Source organism: Stylophora pistillata, chromosome 5, assembly GCF_964205215.1.
Source record: "Stylophora pistillata chromosome 5, jaStyPist1.2, whole genome shotgun sequence".
Classification (NCBI taxonomy): Eukaryota; Metazoa; Cnidaria; class Anthozoa; order Scleractinia; family Pocilloporidae; genus Stylophora; species Stylophora pistillata.
In genome coordinates, this window is record NC_142523.1 from 4,824,470 (window position 1) to 4,840,837 (window position 16,368).

General features: G+C 40.3%; 4 protein-coding genes and 1 long non-coding RNA gene across 5 annotated transcripts; 3 read left to right on the plus strand and 2 right to left on the minus strand.

Annotated features, from left to right (window-relative positions):
• The first annotated feature begins 568 nt into the window (after positions 1-568).
• Positions 569-4,975, plus strand: LOC148729941 (uncharacterized). The gene is made up of 2 exons (XM_088760278.1): positions 569-2,974; positions 3,358-4,975. The coding sequence occupies exons 1-2, from the start codon at positions 583-585 to the stop codon at positions 4,008-4,010; spliced, it is 3,045 nt and encodes a 1,014-aa protein (XP_088616404.1). The 5' UTR covers positions 569-582; the 3' UTR covers positions 4,011-4,975.
• LOC148729942 (uncharacterized) lies at positions 4,876-6,876 on the minus strand. Its single transcript, XM_088760280.1, has one exon. It carries the CDS (start codon positions 6,684-6,686, stop codon positions 5,067-5,069), a length of 1,620 nt encoding a protein of 539 aa, XP_088616406.1. The 5' UTR covers positions 6,687-6,876; the 3' UTR covers positions 4,876-5,066.
• Positions 6,877-8,227: 1,351 nt separating this feature from the next.
• On the plus strand, positions 8,228-11,012 carry LOC148729943 (uncharacterized). The gene is made up of 2 exons (XM_088760279.1): positions 8,228-8,503; positions 8,592-11,012. The coding sequence occupies exons 1-2, from the start codon at positions 8,235-8,237 to the stop codon at positions 10,387-10,389; spliced, it is 2,067 nt and encodes a 688-aa protein (XP_088616405.1). The 5' UTR covers positions 8,228-8,234; the 3' UTR covers positions 10,390-11,012.
• A 4-nt stretch (positions 11,013-11,016) lies between these two features.
• Positions 11,017-13,063, minus strand: LOC148729944 (uncharacterized). The gene has a single exon (XM_088760281.1). It carries the CDS (start codon positions 12,662-12,664, stop codon positions 11,090-11,092), a length of 1,575 nt encoding a protein of 524 aa, XP_088616407.1. The 5' UTR covers positions 12,665-13,063; the 3' UTR covers positions 11,017-11,089.
• Positions 13,064-13,996: 933 nt separating this feature from the next.
• On the plus strand, positions 13,997-16,310 carry LOC148729945 (uncharacterized). The gene is made up of 3 exons (XR_016001436.1): positions 13,997-14,078; positions 14,561-14,681; positions 15,048-16,310. It is a non-coding gene; the product is annotated as an uncharacterized LOC148729945 (long non-coding RNA).
• The last annotated feature ends 58 nt before the right edge of the window (positions 16,311-16,368 follow it).

A 16,368-nucleotide genomic window follows, 5' to 3' on the forward strand; every position in this document is an offset into this window, starting at 1 on the left:
CACGCGGCTGACGCGTGGCGTACGTCACGAAGAATGACTGTGATGTCGATCTTTAGTTCACCCGTTTTCGCAGCAAGAGCAAGTTTGCGCTTTTCGTGAGAGAGGAAAAAATTTAGAGACAAATCGGAGATGCAGTGGGTGACTGTGCTAATAGCGCTTTGACTTTTCATGTTGTTTTCGAATGTTACAGATAGTACCAAAATGGAAGGTAAGGTTTTTCCTCCCTCCGAAAAAAGAATAATTTTCCTCTAAGTTAAAGCCTAGTAGGTAATGACTGTTTTGGACTAAGTATTAGGCCCAAGGACTCCAGTCTCTTCATGTCAACGACCTATGTATTCTCTAAAAGAAATCGCTCAGTCGTCGTGCGTTGCTAAATCTGTCGAGAAAAAGGTTTTAACTTTTCGCTAAGCACATTCCTACGAAAAGTACTTTCAACTATTTTCCGCAATACAAATGTTTCCAGTTGCTATGGTAACTACGCGCGTAGTTTTGTAGCGCTTTATACTAATGACGTCATGAAATTTTAGACCCCCCGCGTGACTCAGACAAACAAACTCCACTTCTTCGAGAGCTACAAGGGAAATGGCGAGTAGTACGCCTCATTCCCTTACAGTTCTGACCGAAGAGGACAGTGTTCCTGGCTCCAAATTTGAAAGAGAACCGGAAGAATACACTGTAGACCAGCTAAAACGGTGGTTAAAATGTAGGGGCTTAAAATTAAGCGGTAAACGAGAAGATCTTGTACAGCGAGTGAGAGACTGTGTGAGGAGCGGGAATTATTACACCCTTGATCCGGCAATCGATCATGGAAAATGGTTTGCTGCCAAAGTTCTTCGAGAAAATTCTGATGTAAAGACAAATTCTGGATCGATATCCATTCCGTGTATTCCGTCGACTGGCTGGCGTGTTTTTCCGTCCCAAAACATTCCTTCGCTCTTCAACTATGGGCACGTGCATTACTACGCGCTAGAATCAATCCAAAATGTTTCCGATCATCCTGAAGACATCGAAGATGGGCTGGGGCACATGACGGATAAACCTTTGAAAAGTGGAAGAAAGTACGTGGATTCAGGCTTTGTTCATGATATGATGGACACGGTAAACGGCGATCATTATTTAGTGAGGGCTCACGTTTGGCCGTCGATGAGAGCAGAGTTGCCGCACAATGTTGTTGTTGTTTTGTCTGTGAACAGTGGTGCCGTTCTTCATGCCTCTTGTGATCCTTGCAGGGCTTCGTCTTTAGGTCGTTGTAGTCATGTTGTAGCCGTTTTATTTTGTATCCTTGACCATGTTCAGAAACATGGGACAATGTTGAAAACACCTTGCACAAGCCAAGAATGTTCTTGGAATAAAGGAAAGAAGAGAAACAAAAATCCCAGAAGAGTAAGCGATGCGACATATCCAAGCAAGAGGTCCAAGCAAACTTTGTCCGTCATTGAGTTTGATCCGAGGCCTGCCAGATATAGGGAGGTAAACGAGCAGCATATTAATAAATTTTTGAGAAACATTCAAGCTTTGTCTCAAGCTGAAGATACAGGAGTTTCAATGTGGGAAACTCAGCTACAGTTTACCTACAGTGATTACGTACTTGATTGTGAGAGGAAAGAAATGTTGTTAAAGCAAGTTAAACTATTGTACAATAATTTAAAGCCGGAAGCTCTTATGGAAATGCCTGCAACACAGGAGCAGAGCAAATCCGAGAGATGGTTCTGTGAACGCTGGTGCAGGCTGACAGCGTCCAGGTGTCTCGGTGCTTTCAAAGTTGGGAAGCTTGTTAGTGAGTCCCAGCCAAATGCTGCCATTGAAGCGAATAAGTTTATTGCCAACCAGATTTGGGGCCTTGCATCTGATCATTTTCAGACATACTGGATGCGTTATGGCCTTGAAAGTGAACCAAAAGCTATAGTGAAGTATGCCACAAAGACAAGAGTATCCCCTACAGGATTTTGGGTGAACCCTGAGTTCCCATTTCTTGGTTGTTCTCCAGACGGCCTTGTTGGAAATGACACTGTTGTAGAGATCAAGGCATTGAAAATCTTTAAACAGTACAGTGTAGAGACAGTTACGTGCAAAAACTCTCCAGTGCCTAAGAAAATTCTCGGTAGGCAATGCTTTAAAGTAGAAGATGGGAAGTGTGTCCTGAAGCGCACCCATGCGTATTATTACCAGTGTCAACACATCCTTCTTGTGACAGGAAGAAAGTACTGTGATTTTATTCTACATGCAGCAAGTGGTCCTGATTCAGTAGAAAGGATTCCAAGAGATGAGCCTCTCATTAAGAACATTTTGTGTTTTCTGACAGCATTGTGGATGCTTGTTATTGCCCCTGAGTCCTTTGAAATGCGTGTCCCTAGGAATCTCTTGCCATTTGTTTTAGATGAGCCCTCAGAGAGCTTGCATTCCTCCAAACAGTTTCCTTTGGAATCACCTGATTGTGGTGTAATACCTGGAGACCCTACCACATGTACTTCTTCTTTTGAGTCTGTAGAACAATTTGCAGCCGCTGAATGCACATCGCCCACTACTATGGATCCTGTAACACCTGCTGCATGTTCACCTGTGTCACCTCCGTCATATCCTGACTTGTGCAGAACCATAGAATCTGAATTGGTTGAAGAGTCTATCCAGCCGAGCTTATACTGCCAAGAAGAAATTGATGCTGCAGAGGCTCTACTCTCAGCCTCCAGTGTTGTTTTCAGTGCTAAAAACTGTGCTTCTGAACAAGACCAGGAGCTGACTGTCTTTCCTTGGGGTGGCGTGACGAGTACTGGGATATCACTTACCAATACTTGTCCCTTGGATAATTGGTTGATGATTTTTCAGGCTCTGACCAAATCACACAAGGTGGAGCTCAGTGACCTTCCAGAGTCAGCTCACATAATAAGGACATCTCTTAAGCTCATAGATGATGGCCTATATGCAGATGCAAAGTTGCTTATCTTGCAGTCTATTCCACAATGGCAGCAACTAAGAGGTACGCATAAACTGTTTTCTTTTTCCTTTTAAAAATTATCATTTAATCTTACACAGACTTCTAGGTCACATTTCAACACAGGTTAGAATTTTAACTTTGGTCAATTCTCTATATTTTCCTTTGTCTCGTAACCTTATTATTTATGGGTTAGGGCTAGGAGAGAAAAGAATTTGAAGGTAAAAAACTTACCAGGATTTTATTTTTACCTCTGACATAAACAATTTGTCATTGAGTATTTTTATAATAGAGCTAACTATTTTCAGTAATAATAATGTTGGCAAAGATTGGTCAGATAAGAAGAAAAATGTATATTAATAATGATTATGTAATAATAAAAATATTATATTCAATTCAATTTTTGTGTTATATTTTTTATTTTAAAGTTGTTGCTGGTACCCTGGACTTGTATGGCAATGAGAATGACTATTTCTTGATGCTCCTTCATCCATACCTGACAAGCACCATTACAACAACCTGTTGCCTTACAACTTGTCCGCTGCAAGTACACTCAGTGCAGTCTCTGTCAGTCACCCTTGCACAGCCCTCCAAGCTCACAAGCAGTATTTTTCTGGATGCCCTTGAAGACTGGCAGCAATCACCTGATTCCCAGTGTGGAAGGAAATTTTCTAACAAGTCAGCAGAAGAAATCCCTTTCAATGAGGATGTGACTTTTGATGAACATGGACATGCAGACACCTCATGGCATTGCGCGGGGGTGAGGGTTAGCAGCCGTCGTGTTATGTTGAATTTGAAATCATTTCTTGTTTTTTCAGTTGATTTACTTAGCAGAGGAGGTAATCTTAGATTGTCAAACACGTCACAATCAATGTTTTTGTTTGGGAAATGCTTTACACTGTATGGGGCAACACTGTGGAATGGGGGTCACTACATTTGTACCTTTTATTATAATAATATGTGGTACATTTATGATGGTTTGAGTGAATATAGACAAAAGGGCTCTGGGCTCTGGTGTTCTTCATGTATGTTTCATGAGCCACTGGGATTTTCTTTAAGTTTTTTAATATATTGTAGCTAGGTCCAAGGTAAAGAGAGCATAAATCTGACATTGATTGCTACTCGTATAATTTTGTATTTTATTTTGGAATTCTCTTTAGCCCTGGTTATAGTCAGACTATTGCCCTTACTTTAAAATTTGACGACAAAAGCCTAAGTTTAAAATGAAAAATCTTTGAGAATATTTTAACTTTTCTTGGACTTATAAGCATGTTTACTTTTACAATTCTTTTTCTGGAGTGGGTCCACTTTAATGAAAGAGATAACAAATCATGCTTTAAGGGCCCATGTACACCCAAGTGGCTTTGCACATTTGTGTTGTTGTTTTGAAACACTTTTTTTGTCCAATGCAGTGTTTTGATTGGCTGACACATTTGATGGGGTGTTCACTTGTTTTCATGCTTGGCCAAAATGTGACTCTACACATACTGAAGACAGCAATTTTCAACTACCCGGAAACATTTTTCTGGAGCACAGGGTGTGCAATGCATTTTGGGTGAACATGGGCCTTTAAAAGGACACTTTCTTGTAGAAATCATTTTTCTTTGTTTGCTCAGTGTTCGAATCTTGGTTGATGACAGCGACAAAAAATGTACAGTAGTTGGGTAATCGTAATTTGGTTTATTCTCAGTTAAAAGTTAATGTTTTCATGTTTATATCATTGTATTTCTGTCCAGCAAAGTCATTTCAATTTTCCAATGCTTAGACTGAGAAATGGCCATTAGAAACTTTGATATGTTTATATAAAAAAAAATTGTCATTGACTTGCATCTTGTGCAGGTGTCAAATTCAAATCAAATACTTATTCCTCCAACATTTACAAATGAAGTTTCTTTGAGTTTTGAAAATTTTTTTAAAAATTAGCATCCACATTTTGTGTACAGGTGTAGAAATGTAAATAAGATTTATTTCTCAAAATGTTCTGTTTTATAGAATATAAACATAGCTTGCTGGAAGCAATAGATAATAAAATCAAAATTTACCTTACATCTCAAATTAAATATATTATTATAAGAAGATGACCTGCTATACACATCCATTAGTTAGAGCCTTGTAAACTTAAGTTAAAATATTAAGTCTACTTACAAAGGGTGGCCTGAAAATTGACAAGGCATGCTGCAACTACTACCATTTGAGTTGCGACAGGAGCAAGAGACAAAGGTATTCTTCTGCTGACCAGTTTGAACTGCTTTAAGCGTTCATTGAAACGCTCTACATGAATCCTAGCTTTTGCAATGCTACGTGTTTCCAATTCCTCTGCAGCACTAAGAGTTTTTCTACCTTTTAAAAATGATGGGATTTTTAATTGCACTTGGAGAGGATTTAAGAGATCCTGCACAGTGAAACCACAATCTGCTAAAACCAAGTCATATGGTTTAAGGTGCTTCAAAAGGCCACTTTCCTTGAAGATGCGAACATCATCAATATCACCCTCGAACAAATCAGAAACAAAACATGCTCCACCACAGGGGGTTACAGCAATGAGACACTTAAATATGTTGGTGTGCTTATAGGAAGAGAAAGTGTTTCCTTGCCTAGCAAAATTCCTGGAACATTCCACTCTAAATTCAGTACAATCAACAATACAACGTATGTTCTTCATGGTTTTGAATACCTTAGGGAGGAACCTGCTAAATTGGGATCTCTCTGGAAACATAAAGTTTTGCATGTCTCTAAAAATTACATACATCAACTGAATGTATGTTGTAAAGATCTTTGCAATGTAGGAAAAGTTAATTTTCCTGTTTTGGGTACTAAGAAGAGCTGCAATAGTATTGAGAGTAAAACCCCTCTTCAGTCTTAGAAGGCAAATGAAAAGTTTTTCTCTTGATGAAAAATCAGCTTTTGGGCCAGTTCTTGCATTCTCCGTTGCTGGGCAATCTTTACTTTTCCAGTAGTTGATTGTCTCCAAAGGGCAAACATCGTCAAGAAAATCATGCAAAACTTCAAACTGGGAAGGCCTGAGGCCGGTGAAGTGTTTCATGAGAGCTACATCTTGCACGATATTTTCGTAGGATAAAGTACTCACTATTTTAGGACCCTGTAACTGCGTTGTAGAGACGTCGTTTTTCAAAATCATAGTTTCGACCTTTGCAGACAACTCGTATTTTGAATATATAGTCTGAGAGCCTTGATCAGAAACCAACTTTCCTGAAGGGTTAACGTAACTGTGTGTATCGATCACGGCACAATCCTCATCAACACATTCTTCATCAATAAAACTGCTTTCGTCGACTGTCGGTTCAACTTCTTGTGACTCCTGATCATGATCATCAGAAACTGTAATATCGTTAGATAATTGTTCCTCGTAGTTGTCATCGAATAATTTCTGTTTCTTTGACGCTGGATTTTCTCTTTCTTTCGGTGCTTTTCTCTTGGGAGCACGTGCTCGACTTGCTTGCGCTGGTCTTAGATTTGCCTTCAGTGGATCGGGAAATTCGGCTGTTGGACCTTTTTCGCCAGGCCAGTGAAGAGCACAAATATAAGTGTTTCTTGTTATGTTTTTCTCCGTAAAAAATTCACGCGAACAAGCTACTAGCCAACGCTTGCACTTTGCCATGTCTTGCGAAGGTTTTGGGAAAGGAATAAATACTTTCTTCCCCGATTCCTCTAACTCTTTCAGTGATTTTGGCCATTTATCTGCATATCTTGAGTCTGTCTTGCACTCACCCCAACAACAGTCTTTGGTACCAACCATGCCGCTTCCTTTTAGAACGCTAAGTCGTTTTTTGACGAAATTTTCCGTCGTTTTGTTTCAATTTTACAACTCTCGCTCACACATTTCCTTTAAGCTGGTCGCAATGTTTGTTTGAGTCTGTGTGGGGGGTCTCATAGGCTATCATGTAACAAAATCTATTTTTAGTAATAGTATAAAGCGCTATTAACAATTGGTTCATGCTTTGGCGTGCACTATCGAGTTATGGAGCACGCCATCCTCGGAGACCCAGGGGCAGTGAGGCGATTTCAATGCAAGCTAAGGGCAGAAGAGCCCCTGGGGACATTGTCTTACAAGACTAGTTCCAAACGGTCGCAGTCGTTCTGGCATCTGATTGGTGCCAGAAAATCTTTGTTTTTTTTCTGCCCAATCAGAGTGAAGTGTCGTTTTGAGTCCTTTCGTGTGTTTTAACATGCACATATTGAACAAGCTCTGTTGCTCGCTATGTTTGGCTCGGCCGTGCGACGAAGCTTTGCCCGAGGTAAAAAGTTTCAGTCTCAGCACACAATGTAAGAGAAATCGATCAGATTGTCCGCGAAATCTTACCGGAAATTATACTGAATACTTTCGCAGGTATCACAAGAGAACGAGTTTAAAAATTTGCGAGGTTCGTATAAAACATAGTGGTTGCAAGCATTGATATGTCGCTTTAAACGTTAGATGAGATGTAAGCCTAAATCTTTCAAGATTTTTTTGTATAATTTGCTGTCACTGAAACTTTTCCAATCCCGTGAAGCTATTTCGTTGCACGGGCCACGCAGGTATGTCGAACAACTGGCGCTTACGCATTTTTTTGTGCACGCCAGGCCAAAATCTAATCTAATCTAATCTTAGCTTGAAAAATTAAAAAGAAAAGCTAAACGTGGAAACTTTTGTTTATTAGATGTGGGTAGATAACCCTGTACCAAGCTGACATTTGCAATAAAGCAAGCTCGCCCTTTCCATCCAATATTTCTTTGTCTTTGGTTTTGTTTTCCCCAACGAAAGCAGCGTCGATTCCCAATGATCAAAGGTAATTAACTTGATCTTCAACAATCGACAAAAGAGGTGAAATGACAATGACCAAGGGACTACAAGAGGATCCGTGGCCTTTCGAGCTCAAGAATTTGAACACTCAACGCAGCAGTTGAAAGATTAACTTTCTTCAAACCCCTTCGGTAACTGTCCGAAAACATATCTCCTTTCCACGATGTTCTCGGTGATTAGTTTTTGTTCAGATTTTAATTAGCTAACCGGAAACACAGCTAAGCTTTCTTTAAGCGCTTGCTGGAGGTCGTCCACGTACTTAACGTTCTCTGCAAGTTTGGCCGTATTGTAAAGACTTTACTACAAAGCAACGATTCGAATTTGACGCGCACAGAAAGCTACGTAAGCGCCAGTTGCTTGACATACCTGCGTGGCCCGTGCGGCGAAATAACTTCACGGGATTGGAAAAGTTTCAGTCAACAAATTGTACAAAAAATCTAAAAATATTTAAGCTTACATCTCATCTAACGTTTAAAGCGACATATCAATAGACCTTATTCATAAATGGCCGCCGTGCGGAAACGGCCTGGTTTCGAATGCATGAAAGCGAGGCTTGGTAGGCCAAGGTTCACAGATCAAAACAAAACCACAATGGCTTCTCACAGATCTTCTGATGGAACTGTGCGCGTGATACTCACAGAAGACGATATTCCTGGAGCTTCCTTAGCTGGTAGAAATCCTTCTTCACTGAAAAATGACGAGCTAAAGTTTTGGTTGAGATGTCGTGGCGATTCACTCAAGGGTCTTAAGACGAAAGCACAGCTCGTAAAACGGTGAGAGCTAAGTTCGTGAGTGATATCACATGGAGTTTAGAGTTTACGAAAACGTGCAGTTGAGAATTATTGCTTTATTATATTGCAGAGTCCAAGACTATGTTGAAAATGGAAGGGATAAAATGCTGGTTGACCCTGATGGAGATAAAATTTACACGAAAAGGAAGGCAAGGTTTTCGAGTTTACTACCAAACGATTATGTCTCTCCTGTCACCTCAAGTGTGAAATACCCGAGCGATGGATGGGGAAAGTCGCTTGAAAGGATGCCGTGTTTCACAAGAGCCGAAATGAACCAGCACGTGGCAAATTCTGGAAAGCGAGTTGCAAATGCCGAGCACCACTCAATTCCAACTAATTTAAAGAAGGCAAAAACATTTCTGAAGGACGAATACCTAAAGGAAATTGAGGCGAACAGTGATCAAAGGTATTTTTATTTGAAAGCGAATTGCTATCACAGTTTCAGGAAAAGTGAAGCTCCACATGATCTTCGTTTTGCCATGTGCATTGTCTCAGGTCAAGTCATACATGCCAACTGTTCATGCAAAGCTGGCAAAGTGGGATATTGTAACCACATTCTTGCTTTAATGTTTAAAGCGTGCAAGTTTAGTTTATTTGACAGCAAGAGCACAGAAGATCTGTGCCAGGAGGATGATGAACAACCGGATCTCGCCAGCACATCCCAGCTTCAAAGATGGCACAAGAAGGGTCGTGGGGACAAAATATCTGCTCAACCGGTAATGGAAGTTACCATTTCAAAAACACGGTTAGATGATACCAAAAGGAGAGAAGGATTGAAGTGCTTACTGTATGATGCAAGGTCAAACCCTGTGCATGACGTCCAAGCAGAAATTAACCTGAAAAAAGCCCTTCAAAATATAAATCCACAAATGGGTTTAGCAGTTCTGGCAAAAGATGATTCCACTCCCAAAAGTTGTGTTATGACCAAATTTGGTGAAAGCCAAATTGGCTCACTTTGCAGCTACCACTTGACTCTTACTGAAGCAAACTTTGTGGCTACATTTGACATTTCTTCTATTCCAAGAGCTGACATGGATGAAGCAGAGTTAACCTATCCCAGGTTCCCGTTAAACTCAGGCAGTGATTTTGTCTGGCCTGACAACCTCAGTCATTCTGAAGAGACACTTGTTAGTTCCCTTGTTGTTGATGAAAACATGATAAACAAGATTGAAGGAGCCACAAGAGGTCAAACATTGTCAGAACAGTGGAAGAAAGAGCGAAAGCTTAGATTCACTGCTTCAAAGTTTGACCTCATTTCAAAAAGACAAAGGAATCATGATAAGTTTGCAATGGATCTCATCAATCCGAAAGCATTTACCTCAAGGTATGTTGAGCATGGTATAAAATATGAACCGGTTGCTCTCCAGGAATATGAGAAAATCATGCTTGCACGAAAGACACCTGTTAAGGTTCTCAAGAGTGGTTTTGTTGTTTCCCTGAATATGCCTTTTCTTGGGTGCTCACCAGATGGCAGGGTTGTAGATTTTGGATGCTATGATCATTTTGGACTTGCTGAAGTGAAGTGTCCTGAAACAAAATTTCAAGTCACTCCACTAGAAGCCTGTCAAGACCCAAAATTCTTTTGTGCAGCTGTCGATGGACAATGCAAACTGAAAAAGAATCATGCTTACTATACTCAAGTGCAAGGCCAAATGGGTGTGAGTGGGGCAAGATGGTGTGACTTCATTGTCTACACGAAAAAGGGAATTTCGGTGGAAAGAATTCCCTTTGATGCTGCTTACTGGGAAACTCTGAAGCAAAAGCTGCGCACATATTACTTTACCCATTTTATTAAAATTGCAGCAAGTGAGTTTGCAAGATGCTTAACTACCACTTCTACTTCTTTCAGTGCTGTATATACAATGTAAATAGTTGCTTGAATGAAAAGTTGAATAATTATGTATTGATGTATTTCACATACACCTAACTTTGATACAACTTGCCAATATTCACATTTTGTATCAAAGATCAGCTGACTTGCAAGCTCCAATCAATTATGACAGTGATTACCAGCTAAACTTCTTATAATCTCAATTGTGAAAGTGAGTGATCTTCAAAGGTAGACTCGTGTTTGATAGAATCTCTCAGCTGTAAATATTTATGACAACTACCAGTATATATATTCTTATAAACCTAAGAAGGTGAATTTGTTATAATAATATTTTATTAGAGCTTGATTGGTTGGAAAGAGTTACAGTTCAAATTTCCTCACAAAATATGATCAGAAAAATTTTGCTCAAGTAATGTCCTTAAACTATTGAATAGGAACAAATTTGAAAGAAGAAGTTATGTGGACTTAAGAAATGAAATGTATATGTTGTAGTTCAATTTTATACTTGGTTCAAATTTTATTTTCCTTTGTTCTCAGTCATGTTTATGTATGATAATGAGTTGGAAACAAAGGAAAATAAAATTTGAACCAAGGATAAAACTGAACTACAACATATACAAGTGTTGAAAGGCATTAAAATACATGTTGTGTTTACACCAATCTCTTGCATAGGAAAAACAGCACAAATTTTATTTTTATTAACAACGAGGGGTATTTATTAAGTTTATGTTAATAGGTCAAGCACTGATGAGGGGATCATGCATATTGCACAACATTGCACACACACACCACATTTGATTTACTACCCCAAAATAGGTGAATGGAATAACCCCATCAAATATGCGAAAATTCTTCACCTTGTTAATGGCCCTCTCAACATGGATTCGCAAGCTAGCAATTTCTTGTGTTGCAATCACATCTTCGGCTGACATCTGCTCAGACATTCCCAAGAAAGGGGGGATGTTTAAGGAGACTCCTAGGGGAAGAATATCATCAATGGTGAAGCCTTTGTCAGCCATCACAGTGTCTCCTTTCGAAAAGGGAAGATTCAAAAAGCCACTCCGCTCTACAATTTCCCTGTCAGATATGCTTCCAGTATACAGCTGCCCAATAAATGTGAAACCCCCTTTAGGTGAAATCCCCACTAATGCCTTTAAAGTGGTATGGTTCTTATATGAACTGAAGAGCTCACTATTTAAAAGGAGGCTACTAGGCATTTCACAGCGCACCTCTGTGCAGTCAATGATTACCCTTGTGGTAGGATACTTTGCCTTGAAATCATCAGGCATTGTCTCATTAACTAGTTCTCTGGATGGCCAGATATTAATATGGCCAAGTTTTAAATACAAAAAGTTTATCCAGGAGATAAAGATGCGACTAACAGTTGGCTGAGAAATATTAAATAATTGGGCTAAATGCAACTCAGCAAAACCTTGCCTCAACCTACACAAAGTGAGAAGGAACTCGTCCACTGGTTTTAAGATCCGTGGTCTTCCTTTTTTCACAGACTTGGGGGTGCTATCAAAACCTTTTCCAGACAGCCAATAGTTAATGTTCTCACCCTGCTCACCAGGATCCAAAAATTCGTACAGGACCATCATTGTTTGGTAGTTTGGAAAGCCGGTGTAAAATGCTACTAGTGAGTCATTTGAGGCGATGTTTTTAAAGGAAAACAACCGCTCCTCACATTTCTCGTATTTCCGCTCAAGATCCACAACTTTTTCTTTAAGTTTTGAAACCACTTTCTCCAGTTCTTCATTATTCGTTAGTGCTGCGGCAACTTTGTCCTTAAGCTCAGCTATGCATGAATCTTTTTCTGATTTCTTGACAAAATCAGTGCTGCACTCACGCTCCTGTGTTGTGTTTTCCATTTCCACTGTTAAGTCCGCCATATTTGTTGATGTAGCATGCTCACTGATAATTTCGCTGCATTCGGTGGAAGAATCCACAGCCTCCCTAACTTCAAGCGCTTTTTTTTTTGTCACTGTTGTAGCCGTACAGCGTGGTGTCGGTGGTGCTCGTTTACGAGGCGAACTTCGCTTCCACACGAATTGACTCGGCACAGCTCCTGGTGTGGGGCTAACTTTTCCACTAAGACTTCTCTGCAAATCTTCTTTCCTGAAATGCCTGGAACAAACTCTAGTTGCCCCATTTAAGGAAAAATTCGCTCCGATATCTCTTCTTATAGCATGAAGCCATCGCTTTTTTAGGTTTTCCTCCTCTGGAAAACGGAAAAAAGAAATTTTTTCACCCGTCTCCTTGTCCCGCTTGTCCTTCTTCGTACAGAGCGGGACACAGCAATTTGTCGGCATCTCTAAGGCTCTTCACGCGGAAATCTTTCTTTAACTCAGGGATATCCCGTTTAGTGACTAAGAAATATTTTTCCTGCCAATATCCTCAAAACCTTTAGACTACTTCAACAATATTATTTGAGAAATTATACGGTCACAAATGTGCTCTCCAAGAATTTTCTGGCCTACCAAGCCTCGCTTTCATGCATTCGAAACCAGTCCGTTCCCGCGCGGCGGCCATTTATGAATAAGGTCTATGCCTGCAACTATTATGTTTTATACGAACCTCGCAAACTTTTAAACTCGTTCTCTTGTGATACCTGCGAAAGTATTCAGTATAATTTCCGGTAAGATTTCGCGGACAATCTGATCGATTTCTCTTACATTGTGTGCTGAGACTGAAACTTTCCACCTCGCGCAAAGCTTCGTCGCACGGCCGAGACAAACATAGCGAGCTACAGAGCTTGTTGTATATGTGCGTGTTAAAACACACGAAAGGACTCCAAACGACACTTCCCTCTGATTGGGCAGAAAAAAACAAAGATTTTCTGGCACCAATCAGATGCCAGAACAACTGCGACCGTTTGGAACTAGTCTTGTAAGGCAATGTCCCCAGGGGCTCTTCTGCCCTTAACTTGAAATCGACTCACTGCCCCTGGGTCTCCGAGGATGGGAGCACGCGGGAATTGAATTAAGTTTGGAGAGCAAATGTCACCCTCTCTAATAAAGTCTACTTACTTACTTACTAGGGCAACTCTAGAATGAATCAACTGTTTTAGAACATAGCCGGTGGAATTGTGCATCAAATCCGACGCGAAAAACGGACAACAATATCAATTGAAGCGAATCGTGACGGCGCTGATACCGAGTCTCCTTTTCCTTTGCTTTTCTCTTTTTCTGCCTCATTTAAGAACTCTATCCCAAGGGAAAAAGTCGAAAAATTGTCTTCGTTTTGGGAATAGTAGGCCGAGTCTCTGTTTGTATCCATTATTGTCGCGAAATATATTATTTTTGCCCGCGCTAACAATGGCTGCTCGCGCGAAAAAAAAAATTCTGGCGAAGCGATTTGCTCACGCTATCAGCGTGCACTATCGGAATTTTGAGCGTGCTTACGCATACTGAATTTGATTGCGCGGCTCTGCTAGCTACGCTCTAAATTATTTTTAGTGTCTTTCCAAATTAACAGGCCTTGATCATCTTAAAGAACCGACAGGTACACGAGGCTGAAAGAAGTTCAAAACTTTTAAACCATGGCAGGAGCCCATGTGCTCCTGACCACGGAAAATTTACTGAACATTGCAATTACCACATGTTTCTCATTATCTTCATTAATTTTCAATTTTTTTTCTTGTTTTTCTCTCTAGTTTCTGAGAGGCAAGAGCGAAAAAATTTCGTCCAACACAAGCTAATGATGAATGGAAAATGGAACAACGAGGTTTTGTCAAAATTTATATCGCTAAGACATAAAATGCCGCTTAAAAGCCCCCTACGGTTATAGGCCATGCAATCAATTAAAAGCACCGCTCGAGTATAAGTCCCACATCAGGTATAGCTTTTCTTGTTTTAAAGTGATAAGAACTCTGCTATGAATTAGACATTGTAATTAGAATTTTAATGATAGCAGAGAAAATATGAGCTTCAAGGGAAAAGTCTGAATTTCCGTTATGTCATGTTCCAGTTTTGTTCATGTTGTTAGTCAAAATTCTGTTCCAAATGACTTGAAATTAATTCGATTTATTGCGACGTTTTGAAACTTAATCAAAACTAGTAAAAGCAAAATCTGTTGATCAGCACTGACTGCGTGGCTCGTTTCGGGACACTTTTCCAAACCGGATATAAGCTCCTTCCTAAAACCATTACGAAGTTTTGTAAGTCATTTTCATATTGACATATGTTTTTTTTTTTTTCTAATAACAGCTCATTGCGGTCAAAGTTCAAATTCCGTCCATGGATCTGGAACTGAAGTTGATTTACGAAAAAGCTTCCATTGATGTTGAACGGCCAAGCTCATGGCTACACTAGACCTAAAATTTCAAAGGTATTGCATTTGATATTTCGTTTTATGTTAGGGACCAGTCTTTATTTTTCCCCGGAGAGGGGGGGGGGTGAATGATTTTGGGGGAATATGATTTTGGGGGAATCAGTCGTCAACAGAGTATAAAGGGGGACTGTAGAAAATTGGCTACCGGTTGACTATCTGTGGGGGAGGGGGGGTAAGAATGTTAGAGAGGCTTATGGGAGGGTCAGATAGGTTTTATCATGGCATATTAAAAAAATCTGTTACCCCCCTCCCCTCCCATGCAACAAATAATGACCGGTCCATGAAGCACTATACTAATAGAACTACTTTTTTTCTGGTTTCACTTGGCCAATAACTTTAAATTATCATTGCCTGATTTTCAAGTGCAAGAAAATCCCTCAGTATCTCGGAAACACGACATGCTCTGACCATGAGGCTTTCGAGATCACAAATCCTGGATTGATATCTTAGATGTGGAACTTTACAGTGACAATAATGACCCAGGTATACGACGGTACGGTGGAATTGACCTCAGTGATGTGGAAGAAATACACTACGGTCTCAAGGTTAGTGACCGGGAAAGTGTAGGATGGGCTTGAGTACACCTACATTGCAATGGTTAATTGGACTCGGGGGAAAGTCGCGTGGTTTTCAGACTTAGCGTGGAACAGAGCAAGATAGCTCGGAAAATTGTTGTGGAACTGTGCCGAGTAGTGGGCTGAGGTTACCTGGAATGGACTTCAATGGATAGCTGAAGTTATCTGGAATAGACTTCAATGGTTGGCTGAGGTTACCTAGAATGGACTTCAATGGATAGCTGAGGTTATCTGGAATAGACTTCAATGGTTGGCTGAGGTTATCTGGAATGGACTTCAACGGTTGTAGCAAGAGTACAAGGACAGAAGGGCTGCTGCTAATATGCCACCTAAACCAAACAAACCAATATGGCAGCCGAAAAGGAAACATAAGAAAAAGAAAAGAATCGATGACTGGTAGTCAGTCGCCAATCATGTTTACTTTGTTTTGCTGACTGGAATATGAAAAACAACCAAAAAAAATTTAGAAACCATGGAAATCTGTTGACTCAGTGAAAATCATCCCATAATCTTTGTCTTCTGTCAAATTCAGTTTTTTGATACTGAAAACATACTTCAATTACTGACTTTTGAGTTTTCTTCCATCAAAGTTGACCCTTGGAGTTTATGTTTGTAGTTTGGTCGAGTTTGGAGCGAAGCCTTGGTTTGCATTGTAAATTAATTAGGGAAATCTTCATTCCTGCTATTCACATGTAATTACGCCTTCCTAAGAAGATCAAGCGAAGAGACTGAACCACGAAAATAGAATGAAAAGCAATCCGATAGTGCTCGGGTCGTTCTTGTCTTCGCTTTGCTCTCGCTCTCTCCCTCAACCTCGTTCCCAGGGCTTTTCCCTTTTTGAATTTTGGCGGACGGGAAAATTAAAAAAAGCGAAAAGCCCTGGGAACGAGGTTGTCTCTCCCTCTCTTTCTCCTAATCTACCTGGTAAGTTTAACTATCGCACCCCTCAGCGGGGGGGGGGGGGGGGAGCGGGATTATTAGCTGAAAGGGCGTCCTCTGTCAGAGTATAGAGCATGGAGGTGAGCTAAAGCTGTCACGCCCTCTGCCAATTTGTTTTTTATTTAGCTTTTTTTTTTGTTAATTGAAAGTGAAATTTGGGAACAAGCGAG